General features: G+C 42.4%; 1 protein-coding gene across 3 annotated transcripts in view; it reads right to left on the reverse strand.

Moving 5' to 3' along the window:
• VAV2 (vav guanine nucleotide exchange factor 2) overlaps positions 1–13787 on the reverse strand; it is a 332307-nt gene that overhangs the window by 15320 nt on the left and 303200 nt on the right. For 2 of the 3 annotated variants that reach the window (XM_029614922.1, XM_029614920.1), the window contains exons 12-19: positions 10394–10480; positions 9908–9993; positions 9652–9784; positions 8195–8304; positions 7735–7836; positions 1999–2087; positions 998–1014; positions 632–653 (exon numbers count right to left, since the gene is read on the reverse strand). In XM_029614922.1, coding sequence (XP_029470782.1) covers positions 632–653; positions 998–1014; positions 1999–2087; positions 7735–7836; positions 8195–8304; positions 9652–9784; positions 9908–9993; positions 10394–10480 — 646 coding nt within the window. The remainder of the gene's footprint in view (positions 1–631; positions 654–997; positions 1015–1998; positions 2088–7734; positions 7837–8194; positions 8305–9651; positions 9785–9907; positions 9994–10393; positions 10481–13787) is intronic. The other variant, XM_029614921.1, reaches the window with a different exon arrangement.

Below are 13787 nucleotides of genomic sequence, written 5' to 3' on the forward strand. Positions count from 1 at the left end.
AGAGAGAGAGAGACAGAGAGAGACTATATGAGCTAGAGAGAAAGAGACAACTCCATCTAGGGGATGAGAGATATAAAAATTAGAATGTCAGGAGGAGAGAATGGAGAGAATACAAGAAAGTGCAGAATAGCAAGATGACAAAGGAGAAAGGGAAGGTGAGTAGGGAGGACAGAGTGACAACAGATGGAGGAGACTAATAATGGACAGCATTTAATTGTCTTGTCTGTGTGTCTTGATAGGCAGGACCTGTCTCTTATGTGTATCTGTACTGCACTGTGTACATCAGGTAGTGCTATAGAGATGAAAAGTAGTAATAGAATTGTGTATGTGCTAAGATTTCTAGGAAACATTTGCTGATTTTCTCTCTCCAGCAATTATGAGCTCTGTGCTCAGGCTGAGGCTTGTAAAGTGTTGACGGTTACCCGTCCCCCCTTCTCCTAGAGAGAGGCACACTATAACCTGACTCCAGATCACACCTCATGTAGGAGAAAGGTTTTTTATTCTAGATACCCCGACCTAGAGCCACAGAAATAAAATCCTAACTAAGTCAGTTTAAAGGCCTGGGACCACAGCAAGCCATAAACACAGATTTCAGCCCTTCAACTTAATAAAGCAAAGAACCAGAACATACCAGCTCCTATGGTTCCAAAATCCTGGAATATAAAGAGGAAAAATGGCTGTAAAATGTAACAAAATAACATCTAATTGAAATGTTTCTATTTCGCAGTTATTGCCTATCCTATAAGCGTCAGTCTCCCTGGTTGCTGTTATACCCCTGCTGATAACAGCAACCTACTTTAGTGTTCATTTTTATTGCTCGGGGAGGGTCTTTCTCTCACAGGTGAAAGCCATGAATGAGCCTCTTCTCCTTCTCATCTCATCTGTACGCAAGGAAATGTGAACAGCCCTCACTGCTCCAGATTTAACAATACTGCCTGGGCGCCTGAGTCTGTGGCAAACAAAATCCATGAATACTTTGATATTCAAACAAACTTACCATGTCATCTGGAGAAGCTGCAGAAGAAGAAAGGAAAAGAATTACAAATATGAAAGATTTGATTTTTTTTTTGAGAATTTCAAAAAAGCAAGTGTCTCTAGTTTCTAATTTCTTAAAGGACAGGCTCCTTCTGGGAGACGGAGATGGGTGAATATAGCTGGATGGCTCAGACAGCCACACTGGCAAACGGTTCAAAACAGGGTTTATTTTGGCAATTTCAACCAACAACATCAACAACAAAAAATAAAGACAGCGATAACACAGCAGCAAACAGTAACAAAAACCACAGCTTTACCCAAAGCAAATAAAAGACCGGTTTTACCAGCAGAGGAAAGGTCTTGCACTGTATATGATGCTTTGGCTGCAGGTCTCTGCAGCTATTCTGCTTTCTAGGAAGTAAGCTGGCCTTCTCCCTAATTATGGGCGTGCTTTTGCCTGGAATTGGGCTGCACTTCTATGCCTGTCTCAGTCGGCTTACAAGCAAAGAAATGGAAAATCTGGCTTGGATTCAGAACTCTACTGTCTTATCTATAAAACTGCATAGCAGGTCTGCCTACCGTGTTATAATTCCCCCTTTCCCATCACCCCAACACTTGTTTCTTTATTACTGCAATGCTGATGGCTGCAGGTTAAGTAGTAAGCACTGCTTGACAACCAGGTGAATGCAAGCCCTGACTGCCTAGTCAGGTATCGCAAACTGAGGTTAGATCCAAACTGTTGTGATATATTGGATATTACCACAGGTGGGCGCTGTAGGCTTTAGCCAGTCAGAAAACAAGATTTTTCCCAAGAGATTTTTTTTCAGAGCAACAGCTGCTTTATTGCCAAAAAACAGCATCATTCAAAACGTTCTCTGCCACCTGCCCTGCCAGATCTGTTCACATGAGATCCTTCTATAAGTGCAAGTTCATCAAAAAAGGTATTTTAGCCATTGTTTATGCAAAGTAAAAGACACACAGAGGAGCAATGCCTTTGACATAAATCAAAGCTGCAGGACTCACCTATCTTGCATGGTGGGATAATCTCCAGGCATTCTTTGTGAGCACCAACGCCACACTTGGTACAATAATATCCCTGATAAAAGGTCCCTCTGCAACAGCAAAGAACAGATAAAGGGATGACATCCTCTCTGAAAAGCTCATGCTGTGCCAGCCTTTGTCAGAGCTGGGCTTTTAGGGAACAGAATCTGGAAGCAAGGTGCGACTGCTTTACTGCACTGGATAACACATTACCAGGAGAAAGCTAAAGCTGGTATAATCCAGAAATGTGGGCAAAGACCGAAAAAATAAAAACGAGGAAGAAGGGAAACAAACAGAAAGAGAAGCAGAAAACAAGAAAGAAGCAAGTACAAGGCTGCGACTGCCTGAAATTTCCTCTCCTACTGCTAATTTCCCTTTCAGTGTAATTTTTAAAGCCATTTACACCCAGTAAATCTCGTTTTATGTGTATAAATGGCCATTACAAGTCGGCCAGTTTTGTGCAAGATTTTATGTGACCTGAGCAGAGGCATTCTGGGGTTGCCGGGTGGGGGAGCGGAGTTGCCACCTGTTGCATACTTTTTGATTGTGAAAAGCACACACACAAGTTATACTCTGCAAAGAGGATTAACTTTTTGCAGGTGAGTCTCTGCACGTACCTGGCCACTTACGCCAATATTCAAAGCAAATTGATGTGCGTTAAGTTTGCATTGAAAATCCTCAGTGCAGTCAATGTCCAACATCCACACAGACTACCACTATACACGCTGTTTAAGAATGACCCTTCCCAGTACATGGCTCCCAAAGATACGTGCTTCTGTAAACTGTCATGGCCAGGGTTGCTGGTGTAACAGTGTAGTCGTGTGTGACCAGGTTAGCAAGCGCTCAGATGGAATCCACAGGAGTGTGGTTCAGTTCCCTCCTGCCAACCTGGTTTTCCCTAGGGATAGGGGTCCACTCCCCTCCCAGCAACGTTTCTTAGGGTCAAGAGAGGGCAAGGATAGTTGAATAAAGGAATATACTTCACTTTCAATATAAGCAAACGACTATTTTATTTTAAACGGTTCTTATAATGAACAATACTATGTTGCAGTTTCACTAGTAAGTATATATGCAAATGAAATCTTTAACCCTTCTCTAGTTCAAATAAGCATGCTTATTTTATGTTCCAATAAACAATTATTTTCTCTTTTTTTTTTTTACTTATTTATAGGGAGATTACTATATTAAACAAGAAGCAGAATGCAGAACTATCTACAATTTCTGGTTACAAATTATCAGATAAGTTTTGTCTTATTAAACTCTTTTGTTATTGTGTTGCTTTTAGAAGATTAAGTCTCAGTTTCTTATTTCTCTAATCTTTAAGAATCGAATCTTTGTGTCACTTTTACTGTTTTTCAGGTAAAGACGAGATCTTTTTCCTGGATACAGGTGCGTATATATTTTTATGTATAGTCTTTCCTTTTCTTTTCTTAATGTCCTTTTCTGTCTTCTTGCTTTCTCTTCTTCTGTAACTACTAATTTATTATTTGTATGTGTCTGTACGCTCAGGTCTGGCTGTGTTTGTTAATGTTTTTTCTTTTTAAATTAAAACTTATCTGCAGTTCCTTCTCTTACTGCCACCACCTCTTCTTCTTCCTTCTGTCGGGTTCTCTGTAACCTGCTGACATACTTTAAATAAACAAAAAAAACCCCATCTCCCTAAAACCATTTCTGGATCTTCCACGGACTATGTCAGTAGTATTTCCTGGGTGTTAGTGTCGCTGTCAGCTTATTATTACTGTTTTTTATTCTCACTAATGAAAATCAGAAGATAATTATAGTAGCCCTAACTTTTTCTGTGAAAGAACTCTTCACAGCGCAAAGATTTCTTTTGCATTCACTCTCTCTCCCTCTTTATTTCTGTGTTCTATCTGCCTGACTTTGTGTAATTTACTGTCAATGAAGAGAATACAGGCAGAAGCTCCCCCAAAGACAGTGGGTTACTCAGTTGTCTGTACTGTTATTGTCTTGGCTTTTACACAAATTTCCCACGTCTTTCAAAGCTGCTGTGGGTTATTCTTGATGGAGTCTCTCTCTCTCTCTCTCTCTCTGGGCGACTTCAGTATCAAATCACTGAATTCCCCTTAACATACTGACATTCAGTATTTAATGTCGATAAGACTCAGTCACACTCCATTTCTAACCTTGCAAAATGCTGTGCTTAAAATTCTCTGCCTGTCACCTTACCTTGACTGGAAACCACACTCATAACATTCACACTTTACTGATATTGTGACTGTTCTTTCATTAATTAGGGTGTTTGTGCAATTTTAATAAGGCTGGGGACAGAGGACCCCCAACAGCACCTCTGCTCCCTTGCACTCCAGGCTCACTTCTAGCTGAATTCTATAACTAAACCTGGGTTTATTGGTCTTAGTTATCCCTGCTTTCAGTGATGTCACACGAGGAAATAATGCCAGGGTCTAACCATCAGATACCTTCAACATTCACTGATGAATCAATTTTTTAAATGTTTCTATTACTTTTGGTATTAGAACGTTTTCTGTACGTTTACTATCGTTTATGATGATTTCTGTCTTCTATTTGGACCCTGTGCTGTGGCTTGTGATGATAAAGCCGTGTTCATCCCATCACTTGTTTCTAGGGAAGCCGTTGCTAAGGCTCCATGACTACAGCTTCACTTCTCCCTTTCGTTGCTACGGTGATCCCTGTTTTTTTTTTTTTTAATTGCTCTAGAATGGACCAATGGACCAACAAAATTAGGAGTGTTTGGATGATACCAAATCACTTCAAAATTAAATTATCTGCTACAGTCGTGCCCTAAACATATTCCTATGCTCATCAAAAATGTTCCCTATATTTATTCATGTCTTTTTCTGTGCTTTTTATTCTTAAAATATCTGGACAGTTTGTATAATTACCATCAATATATATCCCTTAAAAACTATTACTTTTAAATTGCAAGCGATGGCTAGGCAGGTGTTTTCAGGACTTTTGCAGGCTTCCCTTTTTTGTCTTTTGCTGGTTTTGCCCTGTTTGAAGTTTTTTTTTTTTTTGTCTTTGAATGAGCAGGGCTTCCATCGGGGCGAATTACATATTTAAATGACCTTTAAAGGGCTGGGGAGTTGGTGTCTGTCAGGTGGCCAGGGTCCCCTTACTGGCCACCACCTTTGTTTCCTTTAAATTTTTCTTATTTTTATATTGGTCAAAACCGATAGGCCCCCCCCCTTTCTCAGAGCCATGAGTACCCGCTGACATCATCAGTGAAGTTAGCGAGACCATGGCCTAGTCGGGTCTGTCACACCGGGTGCTTCCTCTAGGCCCTCTGATGCTAATCAAGGCATTTTTTTTTTTTAAACAATAGTGGTGCTTTATGGTATTTATGCGATGACCCGACATTTGCTGCAGGTAGATGCCGGCAGTTGCAGTGCCTCTGTCAGTCGAACGCAGTCAGATGAGTCCCATCTGGAGGAGGAAGCCCTGTGGTGGAGGCAACGGTGCAATCAGCAACAGGAGGGGCCCGGCAGCCCCATTAGCCCAACGTTGTCCCGTTCCCGCACAGGCTGCCGCTGTCGTATCTTGCCAGGTCGGTCGTCATCGAGGTGCTTGGCCGCTACTTGGGTCTCTTCATCCTTGCCACGCCGATGTGCCACCACAACGTGGCCCCCTCTCCTCACTCCGATGCCATCTGTCATGGCCCAGCCCGTTTCCCAGCCGGTTTCTTGCTTTCGCGATGCTCCCCCTTCAGTTTTATTTTCTTTGTTTATTCCCTGGCCTTCCTCCTCTGCACTGCCTTCTTAATTTTGTGGGAAGCTTGTCACCAGCGTCAATCCCTGCTGCCTCCCCTTGCAATAGGAAAATTAGTTCTTACCTGTTAATTTTCGTTCCTGTAGTACCACGGATCAGTCCAGACGCCCTTCCCTGTTTCTTTTTTTCTGTCCTCTCGAAGCTTGTTTCTCTTGCAGAGTCGTAGATTTGTAGATTTCCACACATCTTTTTTGTGCATGAATACTGAGCAAATACACTGGAAGCCTTGGTTGCCCAGCACCAAGTATATGCACGAGCGGTTAGTCATACCATATCTATTACATTGTTCTACATCTGCTCCATTGAGCTTTATGGTTACTTGCTTGATCCTACTCTGATTTTGTTATTTTCTGCTTTGACATTCGTTATACTGAAGGGTTACAGGATAGGCTCTGGCCTCATATAGGATATCCTTTCAGTTTTAGTCTGTCTCCACCTGCTGGAAAGGAGGCTCAACCCACAGTCTGGACTGATCCGGGTACGTACAGGGAACATGGTTTTTTTTCCCTTTTCTTTTTCTGGGTATCTCTCTTTCTTAATCGCCAGGCCCTGATTCATGCTCTGCTGCTGCTGTGGTGGATCACTGGGTCTTTAAGACCTGGGACTCAGGAATATTGTACTCTATTTATACTGGACATGTTCAGGTGTACATCTTCAGTACACTGAAAGGGAAATTTGGATTTTTAGCCTGCCTTTTCCAAGTAAAGCTCAAGGCAACTTAAAACGGTTTTAGAATTCAGTTCCTTTATTAGAGATGCTTACCGCAAATTACACATGTTAAAACGTTTGAAGTCTCTTCTCGGTCATGATGATTTTCGGACGGTTCTTCAAACTCTGATTTTTTTCTAACCTTGATTATTGCAACGCATTCTTTCTTGGTCTGCCTGCAAGCTCACAGAATGCTACAGCCAGAATTCTAACTGGCGGAAAAAAATTCGACCATATAACCCCTATTTTGATTGCCTTGCATTGGCTCCCAATTAAATTCAGAATAGACTATAACATTTTATGTTTGTTACATAAATCAATTAATAATGAAAAAAACAGAATGGCTAAATGCCTCCTTACATTTACATATCCCAGAAAGGAATTTGAGATCCGCTAATAAAGACTTTTTATCTGTTCCATCGGTCAAATCTGCACATTTGTCTGAAGTGAGAGAAAGAGCTATCTCGATTGCAGGCCCTAAACTGTGGAACTCTCTCCCTATTGAGTTGAGATTGCAAAAGGATTTTCATACTTTTAAGAACTTAAAGTCCTAGTTGTTTAAGCAAGCCACTGCTATTATTAGCATCAGTAGCATGGGATAGATTTAGTTTTTGGGTACTTGCCAGGTACTTATAGCCTGAATTGGCCACTGTTGGAAACAGGATGCTGGGCTTGATGGACCCTTGGTCTGACGCAGTATGGCATGTCCTTATGTTAGTTGACTAACGAAATAGATTAAGGCTCATGGTGTACGCTGAAGCAGAAATATAAGATGTCTTTTTACTTGTTTTCTTATAGATACTTCTTTTATTATTTTAGAAGTTTATTTTCTTAACTTTTTTTTTAGAATGTTTTATTTTAATTGTATTCATATTTGTGCATAGTTGTTGGATTGCATTTGTTATTGTTATCTATTTTATAACTGTAAACCATTATGACTGAACACAGAATACAGAAATTTAATAAATATTTGGAGATTATTTTAAATCTGAGGTGAGCACACTCTATGATCTGAGTTTACAACCCTGTAAAATTAAGACCAGCACCCCTCCTAGGGTCCCTACATCTCACAGCCATGAGGAACAAGTGAAACATGCATTCCTCAAACATCTGCTGTACTAAACCTTTTTTTATAGCAATGTGACGTATGGAAAGGAGCACACGAAGCCTACACCTGCCTAAATTCCAGGGTCTTAAACTTCTCAGACAGAAGATGGCCAACCCTCAACCCTTTCCCCTCACCTCAGAAACATCCTGCAGGCCTTGCAGTTTGTGGTCTTCTCAAAAGTGAACATCTGGAACATGTGGTGATTTGCAGTGGCTTTATCTGGTTTAATATTTGACCTGGCGAAGCAAGCATAATAAAAGAGGAGAAATGCACAGTCTGTTGCATTTGTTAATCGTTGCAAGATTCTTGCCCCTCCATTCACTGCGAGGACTTGCAGCAAAACTCAAGCATTGAAGAGAAGGTTTGTGCAGGAATAAGACAGAGACTAGTGGTTAGGGCTGGAGATTAGAATCGGGATGCCTGGGCTCTAAGCCTGGCTCTGCCAGACTCTGTGTGGCTGCGGGTATAAGCACAGGCAGGAATGACAGAAATTCAGACACTGAGGGGTGAGGAGATACACAGTTATAAAATCAGTAGGGATCCCAACAGGCTCTTGCTAGGAGTCTGGAGACCACTCTAAACATTGACCCTTACATTGCCATTTCAAACTGTTCCATCCATTTCCGCTTCATGTCTTCTGTTTTGCAGAAAAGCTGGTAGCCCTGCTTGCCCTGGAGATGAATTAAGTAGAATCCATAGGACCACTGCAAAAAGAAACAACATATATTTATCAGTCTATTTCTTAATGCCTTTTACTTGCTTGCTGAGTTTTCTCCCAGGAGCATATTCGAGTTCACACTCCTTTAGCCCACTCCTAAAAACACAACTGCTGCCATTTAGCATTTCTCTGCTCCACTGGTGGAGCTGCTAGCCCCCGGCTCCCATCACGGTGATTAAGATACAGACATGGGTTTAGGCAATGGGAATTTGAACCTATGTGATAGAAAACCAGAAAGAAAGAGTCTCAATCTGGACAGACTGGATGGAGCAATTGATCTTTATGTACTGTCAATTCCTGTGTTATAGAGAAACACAAAAACATAGGCTGTGATGGCAGCTAAGGAACATAAGGCCCAGATATACTAAAGGTTTTCTTCTATTTTGTATCTATGGGGAAAGGCTTAGTAGAGAGAACCCACAGAATTCACCAGTTCCGGTCCTGGTGCCATGCCACAGACCCCAGTAGGTCTCTGGCTTTCCCCTCATATCTTTGCAATTAGGGATCCTCTGTGCCTGTCCCAGGCTTTCTTCAATTCTGTTACTGTATTTCCCTCCACTGCTTCTCCTGGAAATCCTTTCCATGCATCCACCATCCTCTCCATGAAGAAATACTCCTGATGTTACTCCTGAACCTACTTCCTTAAGCCTTATACCATAATCTTTTGTTTTAGAACATCCTTTCTGCTGAAAAAGGTTTCTTTCTTTTACGTATCTGAATGACCCTATCGGGCAGCAAAGTATTGAGGTTATAAGAAAACATGAAAAAATAAAAGGGATACATTTACAATTAAACACAAGAGTAATCCAGTTATGAATGCAAATCTGAAAGTCATTCCAGGGTGATTACTGGCTGGGGCTGTGACTTATGTTTATGTACAAAATATTCTTGCAAAGCATTATTTGACTTTCCAAAGATTGGAAATAAAGGCTGCAGTTTGCTCTCCCTTCTTTTTAAGGTACACACCCAACAAAACTCAAAGAAACCCAGATTGTTTGCTTACCATTTTCCCATGAGACTAGAAAGCATGAAGGGAAGAAAGCAGAGTGAGTTCTTTTAAACAAAATGTTGGCAAATATATTAACAGTTAATGTCACCTTTTCTGCAAATAGTACACTAGAACTTTCTAGGATGGTTTTCAAGTGCTTCTTATGCTATCCTATGAACCACTGCGAAGCATTATACTGAGAAATATGCTGTAGGTGCAAGACAGGATACCGTTTCCAACTGTGCTCCAGGAGATAGCCTGGGTTTTTCCTAAAACAGATGAACACTGACAGCTCGCTGATAAGGAGAGGCCGGAGTGTGAAGCAGAACTGCCCTCCAGCCTTACCTTCTTGATGTCCTTGTTGTTCATGGGGTCGTCACTCATTTTGTGAAAGAGCAGCTCAATGATCTCCTTCAGTTCATAATTATATCCTTTCCTTTTGCAGACAATCACCACCTTGTCAAAGAGAAACAAATACCTGCCAAGAAGCAGAACATGCAGGTGAGCCTGGCCATGCTCCTGCTTCTCTTCCCACATCCCACACTGGCTTCACGTTCCTGGCAACGGGGGGACGGGAGGGAGCTTTCATTTATGGCCTCACCTGTCTTGTTTGGTGTTATTTATTATCGTCCGAACTTTCAGTTCCCCATCAATCTTTGGTCTTCCAAATTCTTCCAGTTTTACTTGCTGTTCAAACCAAATGACAAGCAGTTAGGGATGGCAGTACGAGGAGCAGCAGCAAAAACAGGAAGGATGTGAAACAGTGCAGCATTTATTTGGGGAAAGGCGTAAAGTACAGGGATGAGCAGAAAAGGAGAGATAGGCTGAGGGCTCCTTCAGGATCATATGTGGCTCTTTTAAATTACTGTCAAGGCTATCACAGAGTTGAATATAAATTATCTCCTTGCTTTATCAAGTGAACAATATAGGGTGACGAAAGTTTCCCAGATCAGTCTGGAGCAGAACTCTGATAGTACCAAGCACAGAGGCAGCAATGACATTTCCCATCCTTCAATAATAAGGCCTTATTGATGGTATCACCCAAACCTTAGCCAGCCTCACGTGAGGAGCAATGACGGGAACTCACCAAGTTCTCGATGGAGCTCTGAAATTCACTGATCTTCTTTAAGGTCTCTTTGTCCCTTTTCACTTCATTTATGTACATGGCCAGGTCCTGTAGAAGAAGGAAGGCAAACAGCAACACCAAGTTCAGTTTATTGTGCCAGGGCACAAGACTATAATGTTAAGCAGCCCCACCAGCCATCCCTGTACCCTTAAAAATGGAAGAAATGTTACAGCAACAAAGAAAATGTTTTACGGCAACTGTGCTGCACTGGGGCAGTGCACAAGAACAGTGCAAATACCTAATGAGGAGTGGACCTAACTTTATAAAAGCATGCTCATTAATAAGATATGACAAAATAGAATCAGGCACTTATAGTGAGGAAGGAGCTTAGGCAATCTGCCTCCCCTAGTAATGCCTTCAACCACTTGCATCTTGCAGTAATTCTAATTAATGCAGGGGTCTGGGAACATCCTGCTGCTCTTCTGAAATGGTCTGTGAAATAAATGAATGATTATTGCAGAGAAATCCTCTGAACAGCAAAATTCTCCTTTCCAGCTCCACCAAGAGAATGTTTTTCATACAAACACACACACACACAAAAAGAAAAAACTATACCTAGCACATGAATAAAGGCACATTTGTGTGTATTCATACAGCTTTCCCTTTTCTTATGTAATAACAGTAAATGAGAGCAAATAAAGACCAAAATGACCCATCCAGTCTGCCTAAGTGAGATTCATTCTCTTTTGGTAGATGCTTATATATTTATTTATTTAAAAACAATGGGGTGGATTTTAAAAGCCCTGCGCCGGCGCGCGCAGAGCCCTGGGATGCGCGTAAGTCCCAGGGCTTTGTCAAAGGGGCGGGGAGGGGGCGTGTTGGGGGCTTTCCCAAAACGACGCGGCATTTCGGGGGCGTGCCGCGGAGTTTCGGGGGCGGGCCCGGGGGTGTGGCCGCCGGCCCGGGGGCATGGTCGAGGCCTCCGGACCAGCCCCCGGGTCGGGTGATGGCGCGCCAGCAGCCTGCTGGCGTGCGCAGATTTACATCTGCTTTTAGCAGGCGTAAATCTGCCAACAAAGGTAAGGGGGGGGTTTAGATAGGGCCGGGGGGGGTGGGTTAGGTAGGGGAAGGGAGAGGAAGGTGGGGGGAGGGCGAAGGAAAGTTCCCTCCAAGGCCGCTCCAAAATCGGAGCGGCCTCGGAGGGAACAGGCAGCGCGCGCTGGGCTTGTCGCGCGCGCTGCCTGGTGCGCGAACAAAAGTACGTGATCGCGCAATTTTTTAAAATCTACCCCTTTATTACTAACACATGCATCTTTCAGTTGTTTAGGGCGGATTACATTAAAACATAAACATCTTTTGCACATTAACAACAGACCCAACAATACACAAATACAAAAATAAAATAGCGTTAAAATATTAATCAGATCATTTCACTAAACTGCTGAAAAGCTATCCCTGCTTAGGTCATTTCAGGAAAGAGTTACATAAAATTCCCAACTGCAACCCCAAACCAACTCTCACTCGCCCATGTCTTCCAACTGACCTCTCAATCCTCCTCTCTTATCTGTCCCAGGCATGCCCAATGTCCATCAGACTGTTGGCCTCCCCATGCTCTCATGGAATCCTGGTGAACTCACTGCTCTTTAGGTTACCTCAGTACTTTCTTGGAAACAAAATGCAGTCATACCCCTCCTGTTTTGGGATTAACTGCCACTCTGATCAAGTTACCCCAGTGCTTCATTTCCATCCTCTTGCCACTAAGGATCTGCTGTGTCTATCCCACACCTTTTAAAAAGTCTGTTACTGTCATTTGTTTATCCCATGTTTTTAATTTTAATTCCATTATCATTATATAATAATGGTGAATCCTGTGTGTATAATCAGACTCTAAATCACAGGAAAAGATTCAAAAGGAGGGAGCTGTGAAAAAAAACATGTTTATCAGGATCTTGCCTATTGTGAGGTGGGGTTTTGATTTCCTGATATACAGAAACAATGCTGGTCTGCAGAAAAGGTGCCATAATGGACTTCTACCCTCTTGCTCGCAAGGGAGACTACCCCCCTCTCCCTGCTCCTCCAACTCTCCTTCAGAGGAGCTCACAAATATGGATTTGTCATTGAAACATATAGAAGTGACGGCAGAAAAGGACCAAATGGTCCATCCAGTCTGCCAAGCAAGCTTATGGTAGCACCAGCTGTGCCATATAGGTCTCCCCCATAAAGGTATCATCAGGGGGTGGCATCTACCTTTCAAATTACTCCCCATACTTTTTTTCCCAAACCATTAAATTCAGGGCCCTTGTTTGTTTCTGTCTGAGTCCAATTCCCCTTTATCACTTGCCATTGAAGCAGAGAGCAATGTTGGAGTTATATCACAAGTATAAGGCTTAATTGGTTAAGAGTAGTAACAGCCGCATCAGCAAGTTACCCCCATGCTTATCTGTTTTCCCAGACTGCAAAAATTCATGTCCTTGTTGGTTGCTGTCTGAAATTAATTCTCCTTTTCCTCTTTTCCCCCTGCCGTTAAAGCAGAGAGCAATAATGAGTTGTATCAACAGTAGGAAGGCTTGTTGGTTAAGGATAGTAACTACCACACCAGCAAGTTACCCCCATGTGCTCTTTTCCTCATTTCCATCCTCTAGTCTTTAGGGATCCACAGTGTTTATCCCATGCTCCTTTGAAATCTTTCACCATTTTTGTCTTCACCACCTCCTCCAGAAGGGCATTCCAGGCATCCACCAGCCTCTCCGTGAAGAAATATTTCCTGATGTTAGTTCTGAGTCTTCCTCCCTGGAGTTTCATTTTGTGACCCCTAGTTTTTCTGATTTCTTTCCAATGGAGAAGGTTTATCGAATGTGCATCATTAAAACCTTTCAGGTATCTGAAGGTCTGTATCATATCTCACCTGCACCTCCTCTCCTCCAGGGTATACATATTTAGGTCCTTCAACCTCTCCTCATAAGTCATTTGATGGAGACTCCCCACCATTTTTGTCACCCTTCTCTGGACTGTCTCCATTCTGTCTCTGTCCTTTTTTAGATACAGTCTCCAGAACTGAACACAATACTCCAGGTGAGGCCTCACCAAGAACCTATACAAGGGAATTATCACCTCCTTTTTCTTACTGGTTATTCCACTCTCTATGCAGCCCAGCATTCTTCTGGCTTTAGCTGTCGCTTTGTTGCATTGCTTTGCCATCTTCAGATCGCTAGTCATTTATCACCCCAATGTCCCTCTCTTGCTCTGTGCACAACAGCTCTTTCGGATTACCACACCCCAGATGCATGACCCTGTACTTCTTGGCATTGAATCCCAGCTGCAATATCTTTGACCACCGTTCAAGCTTCTTTAAATCATTTCTCATTCTCTCCACTCCTTCTGGCATGTCCACTCTGTTGCAGATCTTAGTATCCTC

The sequence above is a fragment of the Rhinatrema bivittatum genome, chromosome 8 (assembly GCF_901001135.1).
Source record: "Rhinatrema bivittatum chromosome 8, aRhiBiv1.1, whole genome shotgun sequence".
Classification (NCBI taxonomy): Eukaryota; Metazoa; Chordata; class Amphibia; order Gymnophiona; family Rhinatrematidae; genus Rhinatrema; species Rhinatrema bivittatum.